At 48.0% G+C, this 16,810-nt stretch overlaps 1 protein-coding gene across 4 annotated transcripts in view; it reads right to left on the reverse strand.

Annotated features, from left to right (window-relative positions):
- Nucleotides 1–659: 659 nt before the first annotated feature.
- Nucleotides 660–16,810, reverse strand: part of LOC140431032 (protein phosphatase 1 regulatory subunit 12A-like) — a 349,337-nt gene continuing 333,186 nt past the window's right edge. For 3 of the 4 annotated variants that reach the window (XM_072518929.1, XM_072518928.1, XM_072518931.1), the window contains 3 exons: nucleotides 14,099–14,149; nucleotides 6,235–6,285; nucleotides 660–6,142 (listed from right to left, as the gene is read on the reverse strand). In XM_072518929.1, coding sequence (XP_072375030.1) covers nucleotides 6,056–6,142; nucleotides 6,235–6,285; nucleotides 14,099–14,149 — 189 coding nt within the window. In that variant the 3' untranslated portion in view covers nucleotides 660–6,055. Of the gene's footprint in view, nucleotides 6,143–6,234; nucleotides 6,300–14,098; nucleotides 14,150–16,810 lie in introns of all 4 variants that reach the window. The other variant, XM_072518930.1, reaches the window with a different exon arrangement.

Here is a 16,810-nt window from a genome sequence, read left to right on the forward strand (position 1 = left end):
GGCATTAGCTATGAGGAGAGGTTAGATAAACTCGGTCTGTTCTCACTGGACCGACGGAGGTTGAGAGGTGACCTGATAGAGGTCTGCAAGATTATGAGTGGTATGGACAGAGTGGATAGTCAGATGATCTTTCCTAGGGTAGGAGGGTCAAGTACTACGGGACATCGGTTTAAAGTGCGCGGAAAAAAGTTTAGAACTGATGTGCGAGGCAAGATGTTTTACGCAGAGGGTGGTAAATATATGGAACACACTGCCTGGGGAGGTTGTGGGAGCAGGTACGTTTGTGACATCTAAGGGACATCTTGCCTGGGGAGGTTGTGGGAGCAGGTACGTTGGTGACATTTAAGGGACATCTAGACAAATATATGAATAGGGTGAGAATAGATGGATACGGACTCCGTAAGTGCAGACGGTTTTAGTTTAGGCAGGTACCATGGTCGGCACAGGCTTGGAGCGTCGAAGGGCCAGTTCCTGTGCTGCATTGTTCTTTGTTTGTTTGGAAGAACCCACAAATCTGATTTAGTCAAAGCACATTAACACAATTCCTAGATCCCAGGTAGCTCCCAGGCCAGACAGAGACACACAGAGAATGAGAGAGCACGAGAGAGAGACAGAGAAAGACCAGAAGCAGCAAAACAGCCAATAGGTTAAGACAGAAGTCTGTTTAATTTATTTATTTTTTGTAAAATATATATTTTTATTTTTGGTGCATATTGTGCTCATCAATATGAGGGATGTCAGTGCTGAGATCTGAATATATATTCACTTTTACACTCAGTATCAAAATATTATGCATTCCCAGATCAAACACAGGATAAATTATCTCAACCTACCCTAATTAACCCTTTAAAGAGTGATCTTCTTCCCTCTCATGTAAAAAAGCTTTTGACATTTCTATTTTCCACACCAGCAGACAAGGCCCAGTGTTACAATAATGAGGATTGGAAAATTGTTGTGTGTTGGGACTGTGTCTTTAATTGAAAGTGAAATGAAGAGGATCATGTGACAGCAGGCCTGGGTAGTTTGATTGTTAGAAACTAAAGAGAGCCCAAATTGTTTTACTGGGTAAAGTATGCAAGCTGTTTGCACTTGGAGACGATCGCTGCAGCATGCATGCTAACAGTGGATAGACTGAACTTCCTTAGTCCCAGAAAAAAGTTGTAAATGGTTGTGCTTTAACACTGTTCATTTACTTCCAAGATAAGAGAGAGTTGGGGTCTCGAGGATAGCTAATCAGTATTTCTACAAGAATACAAGGTCTATGTGATTCAGCTTGCCATGGAAATGGTCCTACAGAGGGAAGGGACTAAGATACCCGTAAAAACATTCAGACAAGGAACTGCCAGTCCAGGATAGGGAAAGCAGCTTATAGGCTTGAAGGAGATGTGGTGTGAGTGGGAACCCGAGCTTGGATAGAAAAGTCCAAATTCACAGGAGATTGATACAGCTTGTACTGGAGGAATAATCTCTGGGGAGCTAAGAATGACCTTCAACTGGTTCCAGTAAAATTGAATGTCTACTTAAAGGACAGTTTAAAGTATATCTGTGGAGTGTATTTTCAGTTGTGCTGAAAACAGAGAATTTACTGTATTGTGGTTTAAAGTACAAATTTCTTAGTGTTTAGTCAAGTGTTTTGTCTTTTGTTACAGTAAAAGTCTTAAAACATTAAAAACTTATCATGTCATCCTTTCAGCAATTGACTGGAAATTCAAATTTCTTTTTAGAAGTTACATCCAAGTCAGGTAGAGTGAGGGTTCGGGTATAAAGCGGCGTGCAGGGAGGCCTAAATCCCAAATTGAGGTCCTGGTCCGAGAGGGAGGGAAGGTGCAGACAACACTGTATCTTCACAAGGACTGTGAGTGAGAATTCAGAGGCCAGAGAGTGAAGGCTGGGTACAAAAGTGAAGGGTGAGTCAAAGTGAAGGCCATGTTTGATGGTGAGGATCAAATCTGATGGTAAAGCCCGAGAGCAAACAAGCTTGAGAAAACCGAGAGAAAGTCATCACGACACTTTACGGATGAAGCTTGTCTCGCTTCATATTTACCAAGAGCAAATTAACTTGTAACCATTGGTTGACGTGGATTGGTGAGCAACAATTTTCTTTTAAATATTAACATACAAATGTACAAGAATATAAAGTTTACATTTGAAAAGAAGGTGAAATATATAGAACTGGTTTCAAACATATCTGTGGCTTTTATACAATAAGACATTGTGCAATTTGTATGCAAGCATATAGAAAAGTAACATATACATTATTGCATTAAAGATAAAACACAGCATTATTGCACAAGTGATGACGTATGTGTACTGCGTTTACCCGTCGGTACACACAGTGTGAAGGAAACCCCTGCCCCATTCCTGCTCCCCTTTCCTAAATGTACGATCTCTACTCCACCTTCAAAGTTAAGAGGCTAATGGCTATAAACAGGTAAGCACCAAGAGCTGTACATGCGCAGAGTAGCCATGGTTTACAGGGAGAAAAAGGCTTCCATCCCATCCTTGGGACATTTCACTCTCTCAGCATTTTCACTGAAATAGTGCCAATTTGCATGGTTTCACTCTGTTTTTTGGCAAGTACATAAGGACAGTCATCTTCCCAGCTGTATAAATAAAAGATTAGCAAGGTCATAGTTAATGTAACCCTTTTGGTAAGGCCTTCAAAAATTAACTCTGAGTTTTAGTCACACTTCGTTCTTTTGTATAGACTCATTAAGACCATGACATTGAATGATTTAGTCCCCCCTTTATCTGCCCTCTAAATGTGCCATACAATGATCATGCACTCTTTCTTTTACTGAACTGCCTCCTCCATAATAACTTCACAGATTCTGGCAATTCCAAATCTTGTTGATCCCAACATGTGTACAAAATTGATATACTCTGTATAAAATGTTTGCGATACTCTTGTGAACAGTGAGCTAATTAAGAACATTTCCTTGAACCAATGCACTTCTTAAAAGGTGGGATTTCTCAGCCAACAGAAGGCTAATAATCTCTTGGCTGCTGAAGTTTACCAGCTGATCACACACAGTGCAGAAAGATTTTGGCCGTAATTTTCCAGCCCATTTTTCCGGCAAGACCTTCCGGTGCTGCCGATATAAACAGAAATTTTAATGGCCCGTCAGCCCTGCCATGGGGGGTGGGGGAGAATTGGAACATTCTTGGTGTTCTACCTTACTGTGAGAAGCTAGCCGCCAGTGGCTGAACAAAGGATGAGGGCTCATGATTGAAAACTCTAGAGAAGTCCTCAAAGTTGGGAGTGCTGTGAACAACTAGGTGGTGCAAATGCACAGGTGTTACTTTAAGGCAGCCATGTCCAGTCTTCTCCTTGGTTTGTAATCCAAGCTTGATTGCCAAAAGTGAAAAGACAACAATCTAACTTCCTGGGACGTCGAACCAAAGGACAGAAATTCACAGAAGTGCCAGGTCACTACATTTCATACATGGGTTACCATATGCTGTTTGAATGAGATTCCTCAGCATAATAGTAAGGGTTTGATTGGATACTCATAAGAGACCAGGAAAGATCAAGTCCAACTAAAGGGAATGTCAGGGACTGTAATGTTAGAGCTTACTGGTTTTCAAAGTGCAGAATGTAACAGCAGGGGTCTAAATATTTGTTCTCAGGAACCGCTGGACTAACCTATTAAAATGGTTTGTTGTCTCTGTAGTTTGACTGGGGTTTAGCAGTGATCTACACATTTTCCAAAGAAATAATTATATCTCTGACCAGATTTTAACGTCAAACAATCTTTTGATTGAATTCATGCCCATTCTAATCAAACTACTGCACCAATTAGGTCAAAATTTCTAGCAGAAGTGAGGCCTAGTGTTGAGGGAGCTCACCTAGTGTAAAGCAAGGCATCAATTTGGATAACAGACCACTAAACTCCTATCACAGGTATTTATATATTTAAAGAAAAGTGTCTTGCTTATGTTCTACTTAAGTGTCGGCTTGGCTCAATTGGTAGCTTTCTTGTCTGAGTCAAAAGATTTTGAGTTCTAGCCCCACTCCAGGACTTGAGAATAATAATAATAGCTTATTGTCACAAGTAGACTTCAATGAAGTTAGTGTGAAAAGCCCCTAGTCACCACACTCCGGCCCCTGTTTGGGGAGGCCGGTATGGGAATTGAACCCGCGCTGCTGGCCTTGTTCTGCACTACAAGCCAGCTGTTTAGCCCACTGTGCTAAACCAGGCCCTATATAGGTTGACAATCTGGTGCAGTAGTGAGGGACTGCTGCACTGCCAAGGAGTTATGCTCAGCATGAGAAGTTGAACCAAGTATATAATTGCTCATTCCAATGGATCAAGTGGCGATTAAGATCCCATGGTACTTTTCAAAGAGGAGCAAGGTGTTACTCCTTTCTGGTGCCCTGGTCGAGTATTCCTCAGCCAACACCATAAGCAGATTGACTAGTTAATTCTCTGGTTAATGCTTTTGGGATCTTCCTATGCCTTCAATAATAATCACTGCATTTGGAGATGCTCCTGCGGGAAGTGGAAAGTTGCTATTGAAATCAGTGGAACAATGTTGGGGCCACAGCCACAATCATCTAGAGATTTGTTTTGAAAGAGCACAAGTCAGGGCTTTTATGTCAGCACCTGTAATTGTAGGCTGTGTTCTTAGAGGATCTGTAAGATATACTACCTCATTGTAAACATAGATATTTCTTTGGTACCACTTTACATTCTTATGGCTATGTTTATATTGCTCATTCTACTAGCTCCTTTCCCTTTGGCCAGGAAAGTGGAAAGTGCTGATTGTATACAATTGCTTTTTTGGGGGGGACAGGAAAGACCTGAGAAGATTTATTTTTGGCAAGAAAGGGGCAAAAAGGAGATTAAAACTGGGGCAGAGATCAAAAACCAAAAAATACTGAAGAGAGGAGGCAGAAAAGATTAGTGCAATTCCAACCTGCAGAGTTTGCAAGCGGAGCTCAGTGAGAAAGCTGCCTGTACACCGTACGTACAGCTTTTAACCCTTTCTACTTCCCCCTCAAATAATGGCCAATCTCAACAGTCAGCAGCAGCAGCAGCTTTGCTGGTCCCGGATGACAGTGTGACAAGTTTCACAATCTCTCCATGTTAGGATCATTCTTTCAACAGTTGCTGCTCACACAAGCCAATTGACACCCACATACCAGAGTCTAAACAATGACTCTGATGTTCCAGCTATTTTTAACTACACCTCACTGCATACATTATCACTGCCTGCGTTCTATCCCTTCATGTTGAAGCGTAATCCTCTGCAGCTTTCTCTCTCTTTCTTTACCGCCCCTCTTGAATGTAGCAGTGCTACGAACCAGCTAAAATCTTTACAGAGTGGGTTATGAATCTAAGTGCATCTCATTTTTGGGAGGCAAAGGGTGCTGGGCAAGGGCGAGAGGTCTTAACCACCATTTCTCAGTTCACCATTTGGATAAAACAGCCTGAAGAAGATAATGCTGAACAACTCTGCAAGGTGGGACTCTTAAGTGACGTGTGCTATGGAGGAACTGGTGAGGCTTTTGATACATGTAATTTTAGCGGACGATCAAAAGAATACTGGAGTCATTAAAAAATGGCTTTAAAACGTGTTCTGTTCCGTTCCCTTATAAAACAACCCAATATGAAGAGTCTGCCCAGCCGAACTGGCTTGCTCCGTCTCTCCAACAGATTAATGAAGCATCCGTTTCTTCAACTATCCACAAAATCGAAGCAAAATGCCCTCATCACCAAGTCATGTGACTGAAGAATGGCCTTGTGTGCTGGGTTGGGCAGTTGTAGTCATCATGGGCTCCCATTATAACCATTCCTCACAGCAGTGCTGTTCCTCAGCAGCGTGTCTATACAGGTATCGGTTACGAGCATCGTTTATACAGTTCAATGAACATGCCTTTCCAAACTACCCAGGGGCAGTAGTCCAGGTGCTACCGTAACAGCAATAGGCGTGGCTTGATTAGCATTTCCTCGAGATAGAGAAGGTAAGGCAAGCATCTAGACATGGAGACCAGTGGCAGTATACCCCATCACTCCAGAAAGCTTTGTGCAAGTGTTGAAGTGAAGGCCAATTACTTGGAGAGTTTGCTGATGACACGAATCAGTGCGCCATTTTCATCCTTCAGTCTCTGATTGTCAGCTCTCAAATCTGTTAAAACCTGAATTAATGTTAAAACGTTTAGGGCATTGAACATTAACAGGACTTCTTTTATTTCAGACCAAATATGCAACAGGAAAAAAAGCCTCAAACCTGTAATTCTTCCTCAAGTTCTGAAATTCTTCTTTCTAAAGCCTTCTGCTCCTGTTAAAAGAACCCTGAATCAGTACAGAGGCATGAAAAGCGTAGTGTCAATATGTAGTATTGTAGAAATAAAGGCTATTCAAGCTCACTGCATCTTTGCTTGGTGCTAGCTCTTCAACTGGAATTATCTGTTCTTCTGCCCTTGCACCATAACATTTATACATTGTTCCTTTCAAATATTTATCCAATTTCCTTCCAAACTGCCTGCCAGTTTGTGCCTTGGCAGCCACCTGTGGGGAAGTACTGCATATTTCTAACATTCCCCTTCATTTGGCTACTGATAATCTTTAATCTAAACCCACTTGTACCAACCCATGGAAATGATCTATCCCGAGATAGAAAAACATTGATCATCTGGAACAGCTTTATAGGTCCATCCAAATGGGTTTCCACCAAAATAACTTCAACTCCCGCTTTGTATCAAAACACCTCTTTTGGGGACTTCCGGTTGCGGCTATGCGGAGCTAAGTCGCACATTCGGCGGCTCCTGCAAAAACGGACTTTTGGGCTCTTTTCAGGGCCCCCATTGGCACTTTTTCGATGTTTCCCGGTGTGGGAAGGAGATTATAACAGCTCCCCGATAGTATATGGCTTTTACTAGGAGCGGGGTGACTAAAAAGGTGGTGGTGGACCCGAAGAAGGTGCGAGGGAAGAAGAACAACATGGCGGCGGGCGGAGACCAGGCAGCGTGGATGCAGTGGGTGGAGGACCAGCAAGAGGGTATCCAGCGCTGCTTCAGAGAGATTAAAGTGGACCTGCTAGAGCCGATGAAGGCTTCTATTGATAAGCTGCCTCCGCGGGCGGTGCTGGTGAGGTTCCATTGGTTCGTCGATCGGGAGTGTGCGCTAAGGTGGGGCAAGAAGGAGAGGAGCAGCAGGTGGGAGAACGCGGAGGTTCGAATATACCAGGACTGGAGTGCGGAGGTGGCGAAGAGGAGGGCCGGGTACAATCGAGCGAAGGCGGTGCTGCATAGGAAGGGGGTGAAGTTTGGCATGTTGCAGCCGACGCGACTGTGGGTCACCTACAAGGACGGGCACCATTATTTTGAGTCTCCGGAGGAGGCGTGGGCCTTTGTTCAGGCCGAGAAGTTGGACACAGATTGAGGGTCGGGATGGGCGTTTGGGGACTGCGGTTGATACGTTTTTTTTTTTTTGAGGGGGGGGCCTTTGCTTTGCTCCTGGTTTCTATTTCTCAGTGTTATTCTCTTTCGGGTCGGTGAGGGTGGTTGGGGCGGGTTGGGCACTGTTTTGGTTGGGTTGGTCGGGGGGGCTCTTGGAGGGGGGTAGGTAAACGGAACAGGGGTGGTGGCCGGCGGTGAGATGGGGCACCGCGGGGGAGGGGGAGGCCCGAGTCGGAGGGGAGGGGACTGGGCCTGTAAAAGGAGCTGCGTCAGAGGTGACGGGGCCGGGTAGGTGGAAAGCGCGGGCTTTTTCCTGCGCTGAAGACTGGAGGGGGCCAGGCCGGGCCGGGGAAGCGAGGGTTGTTTCCCGTGCTTAGAATGGAAGGGGGAGGGGGAGAGCCTATGGATGGGGAATGGGAGAGGATGTGTGTCACACAATGGGAGGAGTCAAAGGAGAGGTGAGAGTGGCCGGGGTCAGCAGGAGTCAGCTGACCTGCGGAAGTGCAATGGGGGCGGGGGGGGGGGGGGAGAGTAAATCAGCTAGGATGGGTCCTAGCCCGGGGGTGGATGGTGGGGGGGGGGGGAATCGAGTTGCTGCTGCTATGGTCAAGGGGGAGCTGGAGCGAGTGGGGGGGGGGGGGGTTTGAGATGGGGGGATACCACCGCGGGGAACGGGCCGGGTGTGGGGTGCGGACGCGTGGCTGGCCGAGGAGGGGGTTATGGCTAGTCGGCGGGGGAGGGGGGCGGATTGCCCCCTGATCCGGCTGATAAGGTAAGACTGAGGAAAGGGTGGGTAGGTCAGGTGTTTCACTCGGGGCTGGATGCCAAAAATCGAGGGGTGGCGATTTTGGTGGGAAAGAAGGTGTCATTCGAAGCGTCGAGCATTGTGGCAGATAATGGCGGTAGGCACGTAATGGTAAGTGGTAAGTTGCAGGGAGAGAGGGTGGTGCTGGTCAATGTGTATGCCCCGAATTGGGACGATGCGGGTTTTATGCGGCGTATGTTGGGTCGGATCCCAGACTTGGAAGTGGGGGGCCTGATAATGGGGGGAGACTTTAACACGGTGTTGGATCCTGCACTGGATCGCTCCAGGTCTAGGACGGGTAGGAAGCCGGCGGCGGCTGGAGTGCTGAGGGGGTTTATGGACCAGATGGGAGGGGTGGACCCTTGGAGATTTGCAAGGCCGGGGGCTAGGGAATTTTCATTCTTCTCACATGTCCATAAGGCTTATTCCCGAATCGACTTTTTCATTTTGAGTAGGGCGCTTATAGCAAGAGTAGAGGATACTGAGTATTCGGCAATAGCCATTTCGGACCACGCCCCGCATTGGGTGAACTTGGAGATGGGGGAGGAGAGGGACCAGCACCCGTTGTGGTGCTTGGAGGTGGGGCTGTTGGCGGATGAGGAGGTGAGCGAGCGGGTCCGAGGAAGTATAGAGAGGTACCTGGAGACCAACGTCAACGGGGACCTCCGAGTGGGGATGGTATGGGAGGCGCTGAAGGCGATGGTGAGGGGAAAGCTGATCTCCATTAGGGCCCACAAGGAGCGGAGGGAGCGGGGGGGAGAGGGAGAGGCTGGTGGGGGAGATTGTGAGGGTAGACAGGAGGTATGCGGAGGTGCCCGAGGAAGGATTGTTGAGGAAGAGGCGCAGCCTCCAGGCCGAATTCGACCTGGTGACCACCAGTAAGGCGGAGGTGCAGTGGAGGAAGGCCCAGGGGGCGATTTATGAGTATGGGGAAAAGGCAAGCCGGATGCTGGCGCATCAGCTTCGGAAGCGGGACGCAGCTAGGGAGATCGGGGGAGTTAAGGACAGGGGAGGGAGTGTGGTGCGGAGTGGGGTTGGCATCAATGGGGTCTTCATGGACTTTTACGAGGAAGTGGACCGATCTGAGCCCCCACGGGAGGAGGGAGGGATGGGCCGCTTCCTGGACCAATTGAGGTTTCCAAAGGTGGAAGAGGGACTGGTGGCGGGATTGGGGGCCCCGATTGGGCTGGAGGAGCTGACCAAAGGGATAGGAAGCATGCAGGCGGGGAAGGCACCGGGGCCAGACGGTTTCCCGGTCGAATACTATAAAAAATATATGGACCTGTTGGGCCCGTTGCTAGTCAGGACCTTCAATGAGGCAAGGGAGGGGGGGCTTTGCCCCCGACGGTGTCCCAGGCACTGATCTCCTTGATCCTGAAGCAGGACAAGGATCCCCTGCAGTGTGGGTCTTACAGACCGATTTTGTTGCTAAATGTAGATGCCAAGGTGCTAGGGAAGGTCTTAGCCACGAGGATTGAGGATTGTGTGCGACAGATCATCCATGAAGACCAGACTGGGTTTGTGAAGGGGAGGCAGTTGAACGCGAATGTGCGGAGGCTTTTGAACGTTATCATGATTCCGGTGAGGGAGGGGGAGGCGGAGATAGTGGTGGCGATGGACACTGAGAAAGCTGTCGATAGGGTAGAGTGGGGGTACCTGTGGCAGGTGCTGAAGAGGTTTGGGGAGGGGTTTGTCAGGTGGGTTAGGGTGTTGTAAGAGGTCCCGATGGCGAGTGTGGCCACAAACAGGAGGAGGACCGAGTACTTTCGATTGCACCGAGGGACGAGGCAGGGGTGTTCCCTGTCCCCTCTGCTCTTCGCACTGGCGATTGAACCCCTGGCTATGGCACTGAGGGAGTCAAGGAACTGGAGGGGGTTGGTGCGGGATGGGACGGAGCATAGGGTGTCGCTCTATGCGGACGACCTGCTGCTATATGTGGCGGACCCGGTGGGGGGAATGCCGGAGGTAATGAGGATACTTAGGGAATTCGGGGACTTTTCGGGGTACAGGCTCAACATGGGGAAGAGCGAGCTGTTCGTGGTTTACCCAGGGGACCAGGAGAGGGGGATTGGCGAGCTCCCACGAAAAAAGGCGGAGAGGAGCTTCAGGTATTTGGGGGTCCAGGTGGCCAGGAGCTGGGGGGCCCTGCATAGGCTTAATTATACAAGGCTGGTGGAGCAAATGGAGGAGGAGTTCAAGAGGTGGGACGCGTTGCCGCTGTCCTTGGTGGGTAGGGTGCAGTCAATCCAAATGACGGTGCTCCCAAAGTTTTTGTTCCTGTTCCAGTGCCTCCCCGTGATTATCCCGAAGGCGTTTTTTAGGCGGGTTAACAGGAGTAGAATGGGGTTTGTGTGGACGCGAGGGACTCCGAGGGTGAGCTTCTACTGGAGCGGAGTAGAGATAGGGGGGGTTGGCGCTGCCCAACCTCTGTGGGTACGACTGGGCCGCCAGTGCGACGATGGTGCGCAAGTGGGTGATGGAGGGGGAGGGGGCTGCATGGAAGAGGCTGGAGACGGCGTCTTGTGTGGGTACAAGTCTGGGGGCGCTGGCAACGGCGCCGCAGCCGCTCCCTCCAAGGATGTATGCCACGAGCCCGGTGGTGGCGGCCCTCAAAATCTGGGAGCAGTGGAGGCGGCATAGGGGGGAAGTTGGGGCCTCGGCGTGGACCCCAATACGGGGGAACCGCCGATTCGCCCCAGGGAGAGCAGGTGGAGGGTTCTCGGGGTGGCACAGGGCAGGGATACGAAAGTTGGGGGACCTGTTTGTGGATGGGAAGTTCGCGAGCCTGGGTGAGCTGGAGGAGAAGTACGGGCTCCCCCCCAGGGAACACCTTCAGGTACTTACAGGTAAGGGCATTTGCCAGACGGCAGGTGGTGGAATTCCCGCTGTTACTGCCACACACAGTACAGGACAGGGTGCTCTCGGGGGGGGTGGGTGGGAGTGGGGAAGATCTCGGAAACTTACCAGGTGATGCAGGAGGAGGAGGAGGCCTTGGTAGTGGAGGTGAAAGGTAAGTGGGAGGAGGAGTTGGGAGAGGAGATCGAAGAGGGGACGTGGGCAGATGGCCTAGGGAGGGTGAATTCTTCCTCTTCATGCGCGAGGCTCAGCCTCATACAGTTGAAGGTGCTGCACAGGGCACACATGACCGGGACAAGGATGAGCCGGTTCTTTGGGGGTGAGGACAGGTGTGTTAGGTGCTCAGGGAGCCCAGCAAATCACACCCATATGTTCTGGGCATGCCCAGCGCTGGAGGAATTTTGGAAGGGCGTAGCGAGGACGGTGTCGAGGGTGGTAGGATCCAGGGTCAAACTGGGCTGGGGGCTCGCAATATTTGGGGTGGCAGAGGAGCCAGGAGTGCAGGAGGCGAAAGAGGCCGGTATTCTGACCTTTGCGTCCCTGGTAGCCCGACGAAGGATTCTTCTTCAGTGGAAGGATGCGAGGCCCCCAAGCGTGGAATCCTGGATCAACGATATGACGGGGTTTATTAAATTGGAGAGGGTGAAATTCGCCTTGAGAGGGTCAGTACAAGGGTTCTTTAGGCGGTGGCAACCGTTCTTAGACTTCCTGGCAGAACGGTAGACATTGGTCAATGGCAGCAGCAACTCGGGGGGGGGGGGGTAACTTTATTTCTGTTTCTGTTATTTACACTGGAGGGTCCAGGGGGGTGTATATACCAGTTGTGTTAAGTCGGGGTGTTAATGTTAATTTATTATTTATGTACAGGGGGGAGGGGGGGGGAGGGAGGGTTGCTTTCCTGGACCGAGATTTGTACTTAACCCTGTTGGGTTCCTTTTTCATTTTGTTTTTGATATTTTATGAAAACCTTAACAGAAATTATTTTATAAAAAAAACAAAAAAACACCTCTTTTGATATTATTATGGTGAATCTTTGTTGTTCCTTTTCTATAATTTCTTTACATAACAGTATGCCCATAATTGTCCACACTGCGTTAGCAACCTTTAAGACTTATCTGGATAGGCACATGAACAGACGGGGTATGGAAGGACACAGGCGGTTGGTCTAGATAGGACACATGATGCTGCAGGCTTGGAGAGTCGAAGGGCATGTTTCTTTGCTGTATTGTTCTTTGTAGACTTAATTGTGGCCTTACCCAATTGCATGTACAAATTTAACATCAATTCCTCACTTTGATGTTTAGATCCTCTGCATATAAATTGATGTGAGATGGGGGCATAGTGGTGATGTAATTCATAGTTAGTAATTCAGAGACCCAGGCTAATCCTCTGGGGACACCGGTTCAAATCCTATCACGGCCAATTTAAATTAATTTAATAAATCTGGAACTGAAAAGTCAGTCTCAGGGAAGGAACTCTGCCATTCTTACCTGGTCTGACTCCAGACCCACAGCAATGTACCTTTAAAGATCTTAGTCGCTTTCAGGATATACTTATTCTCTCAAAATGGTCTGCTTCACACTTCTCTTCGTTGACCTGCATTTATTACCATCTTCTCACCTATTTGTGCCCTTCTGCATTTTTCTTTGTAATTTGGCATGATTCCTAATTTCAAATAATTTGCAAATTTAAAGATTATTCCCATGTCCAAATCATTTCTATATACGACGAATGAGGTACACCATTCATTATATTTTGTGAATCTAAAACAGCATCCACCTCCTCCCTGCCCTCGCCTTCAAATCCCTCTATGCGTACCATCGTTTTACCATTAATATTATGCATAATCCTAGTATCAGAAACTTTTAACCATTTCACTCCGCAGAAAAGTTTTAGACGAATTTATAGGCTGTGAATTTACCAAAGTTTAAAAGTCCCTTAGAGGAATTAAAATAGTGAATGAGCCAACTTTGATGTTTCCCCCAGAGTCTGTAATTCACAAGCAACATCTTAGACTGTCTCAATATCGGATAACATCTCCCAGTATCATTTTACATAAAATCCTTCAGCAGAGAGGGGCTTTAAACCTGCCTGTCTTTTTTCATTCGTTCTCGTGATGTGAGTGTCACTGGCAAGTGAGCATTCCTTGTCCATCCCTAATTGCCCTTGAGAAGGTTATAGCGAGCTGTCTTCTTGAACCGCTGCAGTACATGTGGTGTAGGTACACCACAGTGCTGTTAGGAAGGGAGTTCCAGAATTGTGACCTGGCTACAATGAAGGAATGGAGATGTAGTGAAGGATGGTGTGCAACTTGGTGCAGAACATGCAGGTGGTGCTATTCCCAAGTGCCTGCTGCCTTTATCTTTCTATGCGGCAGAGTCTCAGGTTTGGAAGGTGTTTTTGAAGCAGTCTTGGTAAGTTGCTTGGTATAGATAGATGGTACACACTGCTGCCACTGTGGGCTGGTGAAGCAGTCTTCTTTGCCCTGGATGGTGTTGAGCTTCTTGGGTATTGCTGGAGCTGCATTCATCCAGGCAAGTGGAGGGTATTTCACCACACTCTTGACTTGTGCCTCATAGGTAATGGACAAGCTTCGGGGGGGGGGGGGGGGGGGGGGAGGGGATCAGGAGGTGAGGTACTCACTGCAGAATTCCCAGTCTCTGACCTGCACTTGTGGCCATAGGATTTATATGGCTGTTCAGTTTCTAATGTGGATTGGAAACTGATTGACAAACAACATTCTCTGTTCTGATAAAATAGTTCTGATGAAAGATTATCGACCTGAAATGTTTCTCTCTCTCCACAGATGCTGCCCCTCATACAGGGTATTTCCAGCATTTTGTTTTAATTTTAGATTTCCAGCATTCGTAATATATTGCCTTTGTTTCTCTATTCTCATTCCTAGCATCACCTCAAACTCTGATTTGTTCCCAGAGTGACTAATTGCCAATATTGTCTGTCACCCTGTGCCTATTCCCAGAATTATCTGTGGTCTGCATCTCCCAGAATTAATTTGGAGATCCTGTACTCACTTTCTTCTCCATCTCCAGGTGGGCAGTCCTGTCTGCAAATCTTTCTTGCATCTATCAAACCAAAGCAGAAATAGTCAGATCAAAAAAATGTCATGCTGTAAATGCTGAGTGTGAGAGTATGAGAGCAGAGCCATCTCTACCTAGCACATAATGAGAGGCACGGTGCCACAGTGCCTAGCACTGCTCCCTCATAGTGCAAGCGACCAGATTCGATTCTGGCCTTGGGTGACTGTCTGTATGGAATTTTCACATTCTCCTGTGTCTGGGTGGGTTTCCTCTGGGTGCTCCTGTCTCCTCCCACCATCCGAAGATGTGCCGGTTAGGTGGATTGGCCATGATCGATGCGCGGAGTTATGGGGATAGGACAGGAAGGAGAGTGGGCCTTCAGAAAACTGAATATAATCAAACCTAGCCAGGTAAATCATTCTTTGAGGATGTAACAGGGAGGGTAGATAGAGGGGGACCTGTAGATGTAGTTTATTTAGATTTGCAAAAGGCATTTGGCAAGCTGCCACAGAAGAGGCTGGTGCATAAAGTAAAAGCCCATGGAACTGGAGGAAGTGTGCATGGATTGAAAACTGGCTGTCACATCGAAATAGAGTTGGAATAAATGGATCCTTTTCAGAGTGGAAAGATGAAATTGGTGGAGTACCACAGGGTGGCCCAAAATTATTTGGTATTTACATTGATGATCTGGGGGAAGGAACAGAATGTAAAGTTTCCAAATTTGCTGATGATATGAAAATAGGTGCAAGGGCATGTTGTGACGAAGATATTGTGATTCTGCAACAGGATATAGACAGGTTGGCTGAAAACCTGGCAAATGGGGTTTAATGTGGAGAAGTGTGAGGTCATGCACTTGGGTAGGAGGAATCGAAAGGCAGTTTATTATCTAAATGGAGAGAGACTGCAGGTGAGTGAAGTAAAGAGGGATCTAGGTGCTCTTTGTCTATGAATCACAATAAGCTAGCAGGCAGGTCCAACAAATAGTTAAGAAGGCAAACACGCATTTTGGTATTTATTGCAGACGGGTTGTAGTTTAAAAACAGGGGGGGTTTGTTGTAATTATACAGGGTGTTCGGGAGGCCTCACCTGGAATACTGCATACAATGTTGGTCTCTTTGTGTAAAAAGGATAGAGTAACATTGAAGGCAATCCAAAGGGGATTCACCAAGCTAATTCCTGGGCTGAGAGGGTTGTCCTATCATGAGAGACTAAATAGTCCGGGTGTGTGTGCCTTGGAGTTGAGAAGAGTGATGGGTGACCTTATTTAAACATGTAAGGCCTTGATAGGGCTTGACAGGGTAGATGATGAGATGTGTTCACTTGTGGGAGAGTCTTTTTAAAACATTTTTCTAATTTTAATGGTGACTTTGGGCGATTCCTGATTCCTCTTTGTCATTTGTTCATGTTAACATGTGGGCTAATGTTTGGGGTTGGTGGGAGGATGGGATCGTTGTTATTGATATGGGGATTGACATTGCATTTGTTACTGATTGTTGTTTATTGTTGGGTGTAAATTTGGCCGAAAGTGTGAAAAAGGAGAATAAAAATATTTAAAAAAAATAAAAAATTTTACAATTAAGGAATAGAGGACTATAGGGAAATGGCAAAGAGAAGAAGTTAAGGCTGGCACAGATCAGTCAAGATCATATGGGATGGCAGGGCAGGCTTGGGGGCTATTCCAGCTTCTATTTCTTGCATTCTTATATTCTGGTAGAGCGCTCTTTTGGAGGGTTGGTGCAGACTCGATGGGCCAAAGGGCCTCCTTCTACACTGCAGAGAATCTAGGGCGAAATTCTCCTACCCGCCCCGCCACATTTCTGCGCTGACCGGCCGGCGGGAGTCTCCGTAACACCGGCCGGTCAATGGGGTTTCCCATTGTGGGGCAGCCCCACGCCGTCGGGAAACCCCCCGGTGCCGGCAGAACGGAGACTCCCGCCGGCGGAGAATGACGCCCCGATTCTACGGAGTGAGGACAGCAAGTGTTGTCAGTTCTCTGGTTGAAGTAACATGCATGGATTGGGTGTACAAGGGAGGAAGCCATTGGCAGGGGCCCTCACCAGATCTGGATCATAGAATTTACAGAGCAGAAGGAGGCCATTCGGCCCATCGGGTCTGCACCGGTTCTTGGAAAGAGCACCCTACCCAAGGCCATACCTCCACCTTATCCCCGTAAGCCAGTAACCCCACCTAACCCAAGGGCAATTTATCATGGCCGATCCACCTAACCCGCACATCTTTGGACTGTGGGAGGCAACCAGAGCACCCGGAGGAAACTCATATAGACAAGGGGAGAACGTGCAGACTCTGCACAGACAGTGACCCAGCGGGGAATCGAACCTGGCGCCCTGGAGCTGTGAAGCAACTGTGCTACCACTGTGTTACCGTGTCGCCCCTGCCTGCCTTAGAGCCCGTACACGAAGATCACGGTTATGCCCAGCATGTGACGAGGCATTGTTTGACTTCATAACTTGTCCAAAGAAAGCCAAACGTCAACAGAAAGAGGAAGGGGGGGGGGGGGGGGCGGCACAGTGGTTAGCACTGTTGCCTCATGGCACGGAGGACCCGGTTCGATCCTGGCCCTGGGTCACTGTCTTCCCATGTTTGCGTGGGTCTCACCCCCACAAACCAAAGGTGTGCAGGCTAGGTGGATTGGCCATGCTAAAGTGCCCTTAATTTGGGAAAAAAAATAATTGGGTACTCTAAATT

This window comes from Scyliorhinus torazame, chromosome 10 (assembly GCF_047496885.1).
Source record: "Scyliorhinus torazame isolate Kashiwa2021f chromosome 10, sScyTor2.1, whole genome shotgun sequence".
NCBI classification, from domain to species: Eukaryota; Metazoa; Chordata; class Chondrichthyes; order Carcharhiniformes; family Scyliorhinidae; genus Scyliorhinus; species Scyliorhinus torazame.